The sequence below is a fragment of the Acomys minous genome (genome assembly GCF_964271855.1).
Source record: "Acomys minous genome assembly, chromosome: 1".
Classification (NCBI taxonomy): domain Eukaryota; kingdom Metazoa; phylum Chordata; class Mammalia; order Rodentia; family Muridae; genus Acomys; species Acomys minous.
In genome coordinates this window covers 185,099,117-185,114,438 of record NC_140483.1, presented here as the reverse complement: position 1 = coordinate 185,114,438, position 15,322 = coordinate 185,099,117, and the positions used below count along the sequence as shown (strand labels likewise).

Sequence of the window (15,322 nt, the reverse complement as noted above, 5' to 3'; positions counted from 1 at the left end):
AACTAAGGCCAACAGGCTTAGCAGCAAGTGCCTTTATGTGCTGAGCCATCTTGCAGGCCTGACTTTCATTTTTTAGGCACTGAGATATAGGTAATATGTGATTTGTTTTTTTCCTAACATTCTAGAGAGACAATTTCACTCTCATATGAAATATGCATATCCCTTTGCTGTACTTAAAACAAATATATGCATTCTAATCTAATACTTGATATAGTCAACATCCTTTCCACTTCTCTAGATGAAAGTAGAATGTTCCTTGATCTTATCACAATTTTTAGCTTTGTTATTCCCTCTATCTTGTTTATTTTCTATTTTTTATCTGCCAATTATTACGTTTTAAAGGCAGCTCATATATTAACACTTTAACAAATTCTTCCTTGTATCATTATTTAGAAGAAAATTTCCTATCTTCCAATTTTTATTATTTATTTCTTGTTGGTACTTGTTACCTTATATCCCATGTACTATTTATTTGCAGACTCCAGGAGAGGGGCAGTGCAGTTTGGTTCACCATTGTATCCTCAACACCTCGCTACAATGCCTTAAAATTATGTTCATTCTATGTTTGGTAGATGTTTCTCTCCCAGTGAGTTTCATCATAAAAATAAATTCAGACCACTTAGAAGTGCTATCAAGAAACATCTCATACCTAGGACCACATTCGGTTTCTCCCACATATGGTTATGCTTATTGATGAGTGGTAGGGGTGGTAGGTATTGGAAAGTCCTGACTGTACACACAGGTCCTTCATTTAGACCTTGAAATAGTATTAGAAAATAGATCCAACTTCCTTGCTCTTCTTCAAGTGCTCATGAATCAACTGTGATGCTGAGACTGCAGGAAGAAGCTGGGACTGACAACGGCAGGGGCCATCATAGAGGATATATGGTACAACCCAGACTGTGACGTACGCTGTCCATGTGTTGTATGTGCACGTGCTCTTCCCAGTGATGTCCAGAAGATGACTATATAAAGAAGAGTCAGTCCAGTCACCATCTTGTACACAGTGTCTAATTTCTCTCTGTCACTGTGTCCTTCAGTGAGGATAATACTACCTACTCTGAAGATGACTAATGTGTTAGTGAGTACATAAAGCTTTCAAGAAGAGTGTCTTTACTTGGTAAATATTTGTTTACAATAACAAATGTTGTTTTTAAAAAGAATGAGGCAGTAGCTGCTATTATCTACTATTGGTAGATTATAATATTGACCACAAACACCCACAGGCATGGTAGAGTCACACTTGAATCCACAGCTTCTGACCTCAGTGTAAGAGCTCTTAACTTTTCGGCCTTACAGGCACTGTGCAGCCTCCAGGGCCACCAGCCCCTTCTCCAGAGCCTCAGTCCCTGAGACTCGGTTCCTTTGCTGGGCATTTCAACATATGGAGTGATGGAGGGGTGTGTTCAGTCTGAAGTGCTGATTCTGTTTAAGTAGACTAAAACATAAAAGCATGTAACTTTTTGGACAACCAAGAGCAAAGGAAGTTTCTGCTGTGCAGTTAATTCTTGAAATTTAAAATATATATATATATCTTTCCTCTACCTCTTTTATCACACTCCAAAGTTCATAAACATAATGTTCTGAGGAGAAAGTATGTTATCCAGTTCAACAGACATGGCTCTGGGTCACAGTTGTGCCACCTACTGTTGGCAAGACCTTGGGCAAGTTATTCAACTTCCTGGGGCTTCTGATCCTCCGGGCCTCTGGCTAGGGCCTGTGAGCAGCAGTTTGTTTGATTCTGCACTGTACATCTTCTCCTACTACAAAAGCCGAATGGTTTCAATGTTCTTGGGCATGGGTTGGCCATACTGCTTTTTGCTGTAGTGGGGCAAACTAAGAAGTTGTACGTTTGGAGTCTCTTTAATGAACATGATGTAAATCCAGTAACTATGATTGATGATTTTCTTTCATATTGTCTGAGACATGAAAAAAAAACCAATGAATATCAGATACAAGAATAAACACAGCTGATTCACAGAGAAGAGCTGATCCTAATCGGAACAGGGAAGTCTCCTCTGAGTCCCTGACTTTGCAGTCCATGAGAACTTTCCTTTGGCTAGAGTTGGCTCGAGTAGTCTATTCGCTACTATAATGAGGCATCTTGGTTAATCTCTTCTGAGAACAGCTTCCATGTCATCATAATGTCACTGGGAGCCCATCAAAGAACACTCAGATACAGTCTATAGCCAACTGAAAGTCTTTATCCCAGCTGCCTGGGACTATGCTCGGGTATTTGGGACCCAAGTGTAACACTGAGTGTTTAGAGGAAGGGGTTTTTAAAGGCAAAAGCTACACCCTACTGTTTCATTAGGCAGCTGCAGGGGAAGGTTTTGCACAAGCAAGCAGTTTGAGAGAAGCTAAGATAAGCAGTTATCTGGAGATTCTGCACAAACAGGAAGTTTAACAGAAGCCAAGCTAAGTTAGCTGGGACACGATCTTGACTTCACATTCCTAGAACAGAGCTGGGTAATTTTTTCATAGGATTCTCCATCAAGGATATCAAATTCTAGTCAAACCTAAAATGAGTTCAGCAAGAATATAAGCTAGAGGAACCGCTGCAGGGTCTTGCTCTGCCACAATAATAGAGAATGTAATTCTGTGCATTACTAAAATTAAATGAGGTACTACATTAAAAGTGCCTTGTCCAGTAACTCATACAAAGAAAACCTTGAATATTTTGATTCTTTCTTGCAATGTGTTTACATGTCATCATCATTTTATATTACAAAGCTGATCATTTTTTAGGAATTTAATATACATACACGATCACGTGCTAGGTTCCAGTACTCTGCATAGAATGGATGATGTGAATAGGACATAGAATTTATCATTAGTACAAACAGTACTAATGAACACTGAGTATAGAAAGGATAAAGCAGAAAAGGACAGAGGACATGATGAGATAAGGAGAGGGCTAACCAAATCAAAGGATATATGAAAACATCATATGGACACCTAGTATCCTGTATAACCAAATTTAAAATGCAACTAAAATATAACTAGGTGTTTGCTTGAATCTTCAAGAAGGATTGGTTATTGCGGGTTCTGATTGAGGTGGGAGGGAGATACGAAACGGCGGGGAAAGAGAGTGATCACAGTGTAATTTATGCGTGGATGAAGTTGTTAAATAATGATCTTAGTAAAAATACATCCTAGAAAGTAAAAGGCTGATGAGCAGGACTGGGTTACTAAAGCAGTGGTTACGAAGCACAGAGTGGTCACATTGAGACTGTCGGTTTACTAAAAGGCTGATGAGCAGGACTGGGTTACTAAAGCAGTGGTTACGAAGGAAAGAGCCATCACATTGAGACTGCCGGCTTAACTGAGAAGAGTGAGTCCATTCACGAGCCGCTGTGGCACAGCTTCACAAAGAGAATCTGAGCTAACCTTACAAGTCAGGAGCTGAGGCATGAGGAAGCTTCACTGTTTCTCAGCAAACAAAGAGTCTGCAAAGGCATGCAGGCAATCCCTACCAATGCGTGACTGCGCATGCAGGTAGCTAAGAGGAGAAATACTAGACATAAACATAAGGGCTTAAGGGCCAAACAGAGGGGCCTTAATAAAGAACATTAGTGAGGCAAATGTAATGGCAGTGTGCTTGTGCATGAACCAAATGTTTTTCTTAGCATCTTTTAGAAGCATTTTGTCCTCCACTTTTATGTATGTGGTTAGTATTATCCAAGAAGAAATCGGATCAAAGAATAGCAAGGTAGTTTGTGTGAAGAAGTACCAGAACCATGCTAAGTGAAAATCAGGCCTCTGAGCTTATTCAAGTTTGACTTGTGTGTCCCTGTATCTGTTAATACAAGTCTAGCCTGACCCTCAGTATGTCCCACTGCGGTATTGTGTAGATAAAGATGGTAACAGAAGAAAAGAAGTCACACTGAGAAGAAAGCCTAATCCACTCTTTGTCCTAGTAAAGAGAAAAAACATGGACTCATACATACACAAGAGAACATTTTTTTAACATGGAATTAATCTGGAAGTCAAGGAAGAAGTGCCAAAATGGCCAGCAAGCCACCAGTAACTAGCTAAGAGGTGCTTTACACTCTGAGAGAAATAGCCCTGCTAACAAGGACTGCTGGCCTCCAGGATGGCCAAGGACATCATTCTGCTAGTGAATTTACTTACTTTGTGGCACTTTGGCCCTGCATATTCCAAAGTTTGTCCATCTAGTCAGCACTGTTCAGTCTCCTTTCAGAGCAGTAAAGGAAGAGAGCGGTTAACTACTCGCTTCTCCCTTCTGTTCTAGAACCAGCCTGTCCTCCTTTGTCCTGTCAGTTGAGGTTCCCATTAGTAACAAAGACTATCATCTCCTAGAGAAAAGAGGGAGGAAGAGACAGGATGGGGGAAAAGAGAAAGAGGACAAGGAAAGGAGGGCAGGCAGGAGGAGGGACAGAGAAAGGGAGAAAGCAGGGGAGGGAAGGAAGGAATGAAACAGCACAACACACATATTTTTGCAATACAGCCCAGGACCGATGTCTTCTCTATTGGTTGTGGACTCCACTACAAAGCCCCTCATTTTTTTTATAGACCTATGATTAAGATGTTCAAAATCAGTTTCTATTGTTCCCTCTTTATATTCTCCTTCCACTTTGACTTACATGGACCAAAGCAGTGCACTGGACTCTACTCTCCTGCCCCCACCTGTGTGTGGTAGTAAACGGAAAGTCTTGACATTTGGGGAGGGGGCGTATTTCAGCGTTCTTATTGCAGCAATTCATCTTTCTTCAGGCCGAAGGACAGAGCTGACTGCCGGATGGCGACGATTCCGTGGAATCGGTCTCCGGTGACTCGTAGTCTAAAGCTGCTGAATCCAGGGAAGGAAGGCAGTGTTAACCACAGTGTTTAATCTTAGGGAGACATTTACTGCGGAGCCTCTTGTTTTGCCTTGTTTAATATAAACCACAGGAGAGGTGTTTCTTGGTTATGTCGTTTCATAAAGCAAAGTGAGAGATGAAAAGTCCCCAGCCCTACTTCAGGATCACTGCATCCTCTGCAGTGATGCCTGAGATGTCAGCTTCAAAATACCACCAACAGGGACACTCATGGTTATAACAACAACAGGAACACAACGTGAACAGCTATAATGACAACAGCTAGAGAGATTGTGTGGGGGAAGAGCTGATTATTCCTGCAGTGGGGCACACCTGGACTTCACTTGAGCTTCTGAGTTCCCAACTGTGTTCCCACAAGCCAGGTGTCTTTGCTAAGCTGGGCTTCCTCTTCTCTGAAATGGGAGAATGAATAGTCCTTATAAAGATGTTGTGAGTATGACGTGCAGTGTTGATGGTAAAAATCTTAATGCAGTTCCTAGAACATAGTACACAGTCACTGTGCTATTTTCATTGTTACAAGTAAATGCATAGTCTATTGTCAACCTATTTGGCTTGAGGATGTTTCCAAGTGCTTGGTGTACAATCCTGATATAGCCATTATTCTTTGTCTCTACCTTACAGACAAAGTAAATAAGTGGCAGCTCATGCACATGGGTTCAGAAGTGGCAAAGCAGGAGTTCTCTTCGATCATAATATATCAAATTTCATCTGAAAACAACCAAGTTAGTTAAAGGGCCAAGTAGATCCTGCCAAGGTCATTAGTTGAAGTTGGTCATGATAAAGCCTATACAGTCAAGACAAGGTTAAAAGATATAATTTACTGCTCCTTCAAGCCTTGTGTCAGAATTTAGAGTCTACATCCAACAGGTTAACTGTGCCCCACATCTAAATTTTAATGAGAATATAAACTTTCAAGAGAACCAATGGTGACTTTAGAGGTATATATCAATTAAGGTCTGTCTCAACATCTTCAGTAAAAGGGAAGTTAGTTACACCAGTGTCTGAGATTGCTAAGTCCCACTTCAGGCACAGCTGGATCCAGGCTCTGTCCCACCCTCTCCTTCCCACTGGCTTCATCTTCAGCTCTGCTTCCCTCTGTTGACCAGCTTTCCTGACAGAATATGTTCACACAAACATGCACCCAAAGTCTCAACACCTATCCTCCCTGGTAGTCCCACCACATGCCAGGCCTCCGTGTGTTCCAAACCCTGTTGATCAATAATCAGATCAGTCCTAGGAACATGGAGTGTTGAAGGAACAACTTAAGTGACAACCTCACAAAGATTACTTGGAAGGGGAAAAAAAGCCCTTCTCTCTTGCTCCCATGGCAGTGTGTATCCTGAGATGTGCCCGTGTCTCTCGCCCTCCAGAGAGTTAGGCCCTGATGTAAGGCAATCCTTCTCTGTCTGCAGCTGGTAGCAGAGACAGCAGCAAAACTGCAAACACAGCAGAACCAGGCGCTGAAGATGGATCTTCGCGTGTTGGGGCTGAAACAAACAACGACGCCACTTTGGAGTCAACTTAAAGCGTCACTACCCACATTTACAGATGTTCAAACTCAATACAGAGAACCTAGAAATTGGGGTTGGGTGACAAAGCTACCCAGGAGGTTGGATATACTAAGTTATACTGAGAAGCTGGGTAAATCCAACTCCATTGGTTCAGTTGGTCACTAGAGTAGTGATGCTCTACCTGTGGGTCACAACCCCCCTGCCGGTTGAAGGACCTTTTCATAAGTCACATATAAGATATCTTGTATATCTAAAATTTACATTAGGGTTTATAACAATAGCAAAATTACAGTTATGAAGTAACAAAGTAACATTTTTTTTTGGTTTGTGGGGTCCCCACAACATGAAGAACTGTATTAAAGGGTCGCAGCACTAGGAAGGTTGATTGAGAACCGCTGCACTAGACGTTTGTTCACACAGAAATCTCAGGGTTTAAGCTGGAGTTGAGAGATCTACCTTTAGAATAAAATATGCAAACCATGGTCCTGTAGACCTGAAACGATATTTGAGACATGAGCTGAGCTCCTTCTCTTGCCTCTGGGCTTCTGAGTAATTTTTTTCAACACCCCAGCTTTATTTTCTCTTCCCTTAAAATAAATGTAAAATGCTTAGTGGCAGTTGTCAATAAGGCAATTCTTATCCAGTTCAAATAAGGGATCTGGCATTATCGATGACATCCAAGGTTGTTAGAATTATGTTATTTTGTTTTCTTGTTTTTATTTATTTTCTAACAAAATATCACGTAGCCCAGGCTAACCCGGAACAGGTGGCCGGAATGATTTCGGACTTCTGGTCCTCCTGCCCTCTGATTGTTTGGCCTACAGACACTGCCCATCACACCTGTTTCGACTGAGGACTGAGCCAACACCTTGACGCACGCTAGGCAAGCACTCTGACAACTGAGTTACACCAGCGAGGGTTCTGTCATTTGATGTCACCAAGTCGTCATCTTGTATCACTGTACAGCAGGGAAACAGTCCTGGAGTAAAGACTTGAACACAAAACCTCGCCACTCTCAGTGTGGGTCTGTCTAAAGGTTCTGGCTTTGCGCTGGTTTCACAAAGCAGAAGTCTAAGTGGAATGGCGGGCAGCATTAGCCCACAAAAGGGTAAAATGAGTTTACGGAAAGGCTTAGGAATCCTACAGCACAGACTTCAAAACACCCAGCTCCTTACTGCTAGCAGCCACACCTGGCCCCCAACCTCCACCCTCCAGGATTAGCTGTTGACAGCATTGAGGAGAAATCTGGTTCCCCGCCCAGCAACAGCCTCTGCGTCCTTAGTGACAGGGTTGCAAGGCCCCAGCCTCAAGCCAGGCCTTGTGATTGGCTGGATTCCAGAGCTCCAATACAACATTCCATTCGGGCTCCCTTCTTAGACAGAAGCGCTTGGTGTCTCTGAATTTCCTGAGTAGAAAGTACGACTTTGGTGGTAAGACTGCCTGCCCCTCTGATCGCTACTGGGGACGGTCTCAAGGCCGATGTCCCATTGCGGGACATCCCAGATAGTCTCAACTCCTTTTTTGGCTTTCCATACCCATAGCTTCAAAGAGCCTGTGGTGGGCTGGATGGGGTCTCTTTGGGGCTTTAGCGCTCCGCCGAATGAGTTGGAATTGTAGGAAGGACCCTGCTGTAGCTATCATAGCAGAACACCAGAAAGACCTCTGCCCTTCCTGCCTCCAATCTGGAATTCCTAGGTGGGATAGCACTCCCTCTCTGGGGCTTAATTTCCCACTCTGTAAAGCCAGTGTTTAAACCACAGTGAGTTCTAGAACTCTCTGAAACTAGAAGTGGCCAGCCAGGTTCGCCTAGCATCACCCGGACTTAAACACTCTGGGGTCATCTCAAGCAGGTTCTCAGTTGCAGAGTCTGTGGGTAGGGACTGGAGATAAGGAATGCCTTTTTCAATGTGCAGTGCTTACTAAAGCACTCTGTCTTCTGCATTCACCGAAAGTCTGGGAGCATAACAGGAATCACTCGGAGATCATAGACGGGAACAGGAGCAGCAGAGTGGAGTATCGATTCTTCAAATGTCCTACTAACGCCAGGCTTTCTGCTCTGGCCGCAGGACAGTCCCATGCCAGGCCTGTAGTGCAGAAGGATGTAGACACTTAAGTTCTCAGAGTGCCTTGCAGTCCTTCTAGGATTGCCAGCTCCAGCTACACATACCTCCCTTGATGGGAATCAAGAGGGGCCATGATTGTTAGGAGTACCTCCCACCCTGGCTGAGGAGATGGCTGAGCTTTTCAACCTGAGTGCACTTCCTGGGATGCACATTGTAGAAGCAAAAAACTGATCGCAGCTTTTTCTTCTTTGTTTCTTCTTCTTCTTCTTCTTCTTCTTCTTCTTCTTCTTCTTCTTCTTCTTCTTCTTCCTTTTCTTCTTCTTCCTCCTCCTCCTCTTCCTCCTTCTCCTCCTCCTCCTCCTCCTTCTTCTTCTTTCTCTCTCTCTCTCTCTCTCTCTCTCTCTCTCTCTCTCCCTCTCTCTTTCTCTCTCCCTCTCTCTCACATACATACACAAGAATGTAAATTTAAAAGTGTAAAAGATAATCTTATTGGGAGTGTTAAGTGAGATGAGGTATGGGGTAACATCATTTATCCCCAATTTTCCTAGGCCCCACAATATGCTGAAAGTTAACAGGGGAGAAGCATATGTTTTATATATTACAAGTTGTACATAACATAGACGCTCCCACCCAAACCCCAGTAAGGAAATGAAACTTTCCCAAAAGCATTTAGAATAAGTTGCTTATGTCTGAACAAGATAAGGACTAGCTGTGACAAAACAACTGAATTATTTAGGGAGGGTTAAGACTTCTCAAAGGACAAGAATGCTGTCCCTTTCACATAATTTCATCTGGTTTTAGAAAAAAGGTCATAGATTGTAATAATCTTTCTGTTTTCAAGTATATTGAACTTAGTCACTATCCTAGGGTAGACTATATATAATCACTTCACAGGAACAATGCCAGTGGGTCCTGATGTCACTGTTGATGTTGTTGATGAGAAATACTCAACTACCTGATGGAAAATCCACAGGAAGGGCTTGTTTGTTTTCTACCCCTCAGGGTCTGACAAGATTTGGAGAGGGACCATGTCCTCAGCTTGGAATACCCACTACGTGTCAGAGCCAATGCCAGAGATCATAGTAAAAATTATTGGAAGTAAGCACTTTCGATACCTTGTAGAGAAGCCACAGATGTAAGTTTCTTCTCTGAAAAATTACTGTGCTCCTTGAATAATAATGAAATTGTTTTTCCAACTAAGAAATTTTAACAGTGCCATCTTTGCTAAATTGAGTCATTAAGATGTAAAAGTAGAAATAAAATAGTGTTGGTAAGTACATGAGCAATTTTTCTGATATTTTCATCTTTATAATTCCCCAATTCTCTTTAATTACTTGGGCTGATTTTCCAAATAGATGGGAAATATGAGCATTGTGACTCTTATAAATATTAATGGAATATTGCTGCTTCTCCTAGTCAAGTTTGTAATCTACCACATGCAGTAATTTGGTGTTGGGAGGGAGTCAGGGAGCCAGGCTATTAGTCAATTTGTTGTGAATTACAGGACTGGGATTAATAAGGAATCACGATGTGTAGGATTTTCACTTACTCTCTTTCCTTTTGTTCCTTCTCTAAGCAAACTTCTCAGAGCGTGGCTGACATGTCTGTCTTCCCTACCACTAACAACACAGGTTTGAGGAGGGTCATCACACATCACCCATCTTTAATGTTTACTAGGTGTTTGGCACAGAAGAGCATAACAGTATCTTTCCTCTAGAGCTTTAGTGCTTTTTGAAAGAAAGGAATGTCAGTTAGAGCTCTTTTCTTTAGGCAAGTCTGTAGCTAGTTGCTTTTCCCCCCAAAGATGATTTCTTTGATACTTTACACTATTGCATCATTGGACACAGATGTAGGTAGTAGTACTTACAAAGTCAAGACAACCACCCAAAGCACACTTAGCAAAGAAGATCTGGAGTTCAGCTCAAGGCAAACTGACTGAGAATCTCTGAAGGAATGTCCTATGCCCACTGTCACTAACATGGATCAGCAACACCAATTGCTTTTGCTGCACTACTACTAACATTGTCCCCCAGGGCAATTCCAACATGAATGCTGTCATCAGTCACGTCTGAGTGGACTAGGAAGTGCCTATGGCAGAGTGGGCTCCATGATTTTATGATCACTGCAGAACAAAGAGATGGGAGGTTTAATACTAGTCCTGTTGATTTTTGGTTTTGGATTTTTTTGTTGTTGTTCTTGTTCTTCTTCATTTCATTTTGTTCTGATTTTCTGATGTTGAGAAAGTGTAGTGACATGTCTTGCATTCTGTTCTATATCTATAAAGCAGGACTTTAATGACACCTGTATAGTAGATTGTTGAGAAGATTAAGAAAAAAAGTATGTGGGGCATCTTCCAGTGCCCAGGATATCTCATGTACCTCATAAATGATTCTGCCATTGCTATTGAAGTATATCCTTTCAAAAAGATACAGTGTTTAATGAAAACCAAATACCATGCTATGATATGCTTGCCTCTGCATTTATATTCCATGCCTAAGAAGGAAAATATGTTCTGTTTTGTAGATGATGAAATGAGGTAAGTGACCATTTCAACATCTTTTACCAATTCCTTGTCACTGTGAGAAAAGCAAAGAAAATTAGGAATTGAGCACACATTACCAGGAAGACAACATTACCACACCTCTATTTTCTCTTCCTCCTGAGGCAGATTAGCCCCATCCCTTTTGTTCCCATTTTTATTATGTTTCTTTTTAACATATACATTTATATTATTACACATGAATAAAATAAACTATGTACAACAGGAAGAACCATGAGACAATCAGGAATTATATAAATGTTACATTCATAGTGATTTGGCTATTTGTATTTGCCAAACTTGAAGTAAACATTTTTCCTATCTTTTTGGGTCTAAATTTCCAAATGAAGATCAATATCTATCATATCTCATCTCTATTAACTTAAAACATCTATCTTGATCCAAAAAGTTCTTAACCCCTAACCTGCTAAACTTAATTGTAAGACTAAACTATTTGGTCTTCAACCCCATCAGAGACTTGAGAAGGAATAATACTTAATGACCTGAGTGAACCAGAAGTGCAGGTCAGTAACTTCCAAAATGAAAAAATGACTGAGACAGTTTACTTCCTGAACAGTCACCCGACACTCTCTATAACGTTGTTGGAACATCATTGTCAGCTTTGTAGCCCAATATAGCTGACAGGCATATTTGTCAGGCAGGAACTATTGAGGACTTGCTTACCCTGTCTTGGCAGAGTTAGGCTATCAACTCTCCCTACATCTAAGCTCTTTTTAGAAAGAATTCTTTCTGAAGCAGAAATGAGGACATTTAGCCCAGTGGCTGGTTTGCCACATTTGAAGCCATCTCCATAAAGAGGTTCTTTGATGCTCATCATCATCTTTGAGGTTGGCTGGGTGTTGCCAGGAGTTAACTTGTCTTGTTGTCAAAGAATCTTTAGAATAACAAAAACATCTTTAAGTGACATATTTAGTAGGTCTCTGAGGCTTTTGAAGACCTTATTTAACTATTTTACCTTATATATCTATAGAATCATATCTATCTGTTGGACCTAGGATATTTATTCTTGTGATAAAATTAGAGTTGTATTTGACATGACCATGATTTGCATCAATATACAAAATTCTATACCAATGAATTAAAAATAACCTTATTTGTGAGTAACAATGAAGGTTTTGAGTTGAGGAGTAGATTCAATAATCTACCTTTTGTTCTATCCTCCCTCTATATTTCTATATCCCCCTTTCTTTCTTTTCAGCTCCTATCTTCTCACCTATGAAACAAAGATAAAGAAAAGGAGAGACATCCCTCATCCAACCCAGTTTTCTCTCTGTATAAGACCAATAATAACTTATAACCAACTGTAGATGAAGAAAGCAAACAGAAACCTACCCAACCCCCCCTGGAGGAAATAGGACATCATTTTCTTACAGTTTCTTCAGGCTGATTTAGGGCAAATAATACTTTTGAAAGGGGCCCCCCAAAATTGGGGGAAATTGTGAAGCTAGCCAGGGATAGCATTTGTGGTCCAGTTTCTAAATGTTGAGAAATGCCAGGCTTAATAGAAGTCCTGTGTGGGACAGTCTGAGATGCTGGACCAATTGGGATCAGAAGCTTTCTACAATGCTGTCCTCTTTAAAGCCTCCCGTTTTAAGGATTTCAAGTGTAGTTCCTTTCTAAGAAGAAAATGAGGAGGCACCCTTGCTTAATTTAAATTAAAAAAAAAGATAGGTTAAGTAAACTCAAATAAAACCCACAGTCCTTGCTCCTGAGGCACTATAAAAGTGGTACTATTTTTTTTTTCTTGTAAAACAGGTGTTCCATGAACCTAATGCTGTCGTTTCTGGACGGCACAAGGCTGTTTATATGCTTTGCCAAAATAATCTCCTGCAGTTCAAAAGTAAGCAGTTGTCAAAAGCCTACCTCGTGCAGAGGTAAAGGAGTTCAACAGCCATCTTGTCCAGAACGCCTTAACCCAGGGCTGCAGAAAAGGCTGTGTCTTTTGAGTTGAACCAATTAGTAAAAATCTGCATAAGAAGCTTAACTGGATAGCAAAGGGGATGTTGACAAAGGAAAGTCTGAATTAAAGACAAACATAAAGAAGAATGAAAAGTGTAAGTGCATTTAACATAGATTTTCTGTAGGACATTGTTGAAGATGGAATATTAAGTCAAACTTGCAGATCTAGAACTGCCTGTGAGCTTGGTACTCTGTCAATGTGCCAGAAAACACAGAATTTGTATTTTCACAGGTGTGGATACTAAAGATTTAACACTCAGGTAAGCGTCTGGCTGAGTTTCTTCCAGAAGTGCCGGAAAAGGCTTTCAATGTGTCCTGTGTACCCCTGTTTACCAATCTGCTTTTGGGACTATGTGGCCTTTCCATATTCACACCTGTACCCAAATCTTCTTCCCTCTTTATCAAGATAAGGATCAACTGGTTCATGGGCCCACTATATTCACATATGAATATATATATATATATATTACATGAGGTCATATTCTGAGGTATAAGATTGGGACTTAAACATAGTATTTTTTAATTTAAAAAAAATTTAAATTTTATTTACTTCACATTCCAATCATCGCCTCCTCCCTTGTCTCCTGGTCCTACCCAATTCTCCTCCTCCAGTCCTACAGAGGGGAAGCCTTTCTCCCCTATAGACTGACCACAGCCTATCAAGCTTTATCAGGACTCCCGGCATCCTCTTCTTCTGTAGCCTGGTAAGGCACCCTGCCAGGGCAAAGTGATCAAAGAGCAGGCAGCAGAATCCATGGCATGGCAGGGACAGCCCCTGATCTCCTCACTAGGGGACGCCTATGGAGACTGAGACGGGGCCCTAGGTCCTCCAGATGCATGGTGCTTGTTTGGTGCATCAGCCTTTGCAGTGCCCCCACCCCTTTCCCCGGCCTGGGCCCAGGTTTATTGGCTCTGCTGGTCTTCTTGTATAGCCTCTCTTCCCTTCAGGTCCTTCTATCCCCCCCACTCTTCTGTAAGACTTCCTGCTCTTTGCCCAAAGTTTGGCTTTGTGAAGTATCCCAGACACAGAAGGACATGAATGTTATATATTCACTTATAAGCATATATTAGCCATATAATACAGGATAACTGTATTACAATCCAAAATGTAAAGAAGCTAAATAACAAAGAGGACCCTAGGGAGGATGTTTGATTCTCACTCAGTAGGCCAAATAGAGTAGACACTGAAAGCGGCTGAAGAGAAGGAACAGGACGGGAGCCTAACATAGAGGTCCATGAAAGACTCCACGCAGCAGGGGGCCGAAGCAGAAGCTGAGTCTCACAGCCAAACATAGTAATCTTAACACTCACGCAATTCACCCCATAATAACCAGCCATCTGTGCCACAAATAAGATAACTGAGGGGAGCTCTTATAATCAAGATGGAATAGATGTTGCCACCTTCCTTTGTGCATTCAAATTGTGATGATGTTATTAGATTAAAAACAATACTCAGCACCCATTTAACATAATTACTTTTTACAGAGGAGATCAATATATGAGCTTTGAAGAAGGAAGCAAATGCCCTGTGGTTTTTACTATCATCGTTTCCCTGTAAGGTTCCATCCAAGCCTTCAAACCAACTCTTTGTCTCGGAATTCCTCGTGCCCTAGTGGTCTGTATGAAGCCCTGCTCTCAAAGCTTCATGCATGAGCCACCAGCAGCCATCCCACTTGAGAACCTGAGTAGATCCCAAGCTCCCTCTATACATGCACTCAGCCAGAATTGCTTTTTAAGTGGAATCCCAAGTGACTCCTACACATTTCAATATAAGAATCCCCATTCTTCACCATAGCCAGGAGGATCTTCCTAAAATCAAATCCCATGTACCTGATAGCTCCCATAACACCCCCGAGTATTTTATCATGTTAGTATTTCCTGTATTTCTGTCTCTTCCCTTTAAGTGTGAAGTCCTATGTGCAAAACTGTATCCTCTGCCCAAAGTACAAAGTCTTGCACATGTTGAAAGCTGAGTAAGTGAATTAGAGCACTGCAGTTGCCAAGAAAAGTAAAGATCTAAAAGACAACGTTTAGCTGCTTTAAAGGAATGCAGGCCTGAGATCCCAAGCTTTCAAATAGCATACAGATGTTACTCAGGATTCCTGAATAGTGTTTGATAGTTCCTTGAAAGGAAGATCATGCCTCTGTTTAATCTCCAGAAAAGAATAGGTAAGAAAGGGGAATGAAATCCAGAAGCTTGTGAACAACTGTTGAATAAATTATAGCCCTCTCTCTCTCTCTCTCTCTCTCTCTCTCTATCTATCTATCTATCTATCTATCTATCTACGAGAACTAACCATGAAAGCAGTAATCTCCAAGGGTCTGCGCATGTTGACAAAGAGCAGCTTCGATTATGCAGTCCATCCTCTGACTGATGCACTGGTGCAG

General features: G+C 41.5%; 1 protein-coding gene across 5 annotated transcripts in view; it reads left to right on the top strand.

Annotated features, from left to right (window-relative positions):
- Nucleotides 1–7,653: 7,653 nt before the first annotated feature.
- The window catches only part of LOC311604101 (uncharacterized protein C1orf87 homolog), a 70,622-nt gene continuing 62,953 nt past the window's right edge, over nucleotides 7,654–15,322 (top strand). For all 5 annotated transcript variants that reach the window (XR_014781380.1, XM_084793642.1, XM_084793644.1 and 2 more), the window contains exons 1-2: nucleotides 7,654–7,782; nucleotides 9,418–9,550. Coding sequence is in view for 4 of the 5 variants with exons in the window: in XM_084793642.1 (XP_084649768.1) it covers nucleotides 9,444–9,550 (107 nt within the window). In the remaining variant the exon portion in view is untranslated. The remainder of the gene's footprint in view (nucleotides 7,783–9,417; nucleotides 9,551–15,322) is intronic.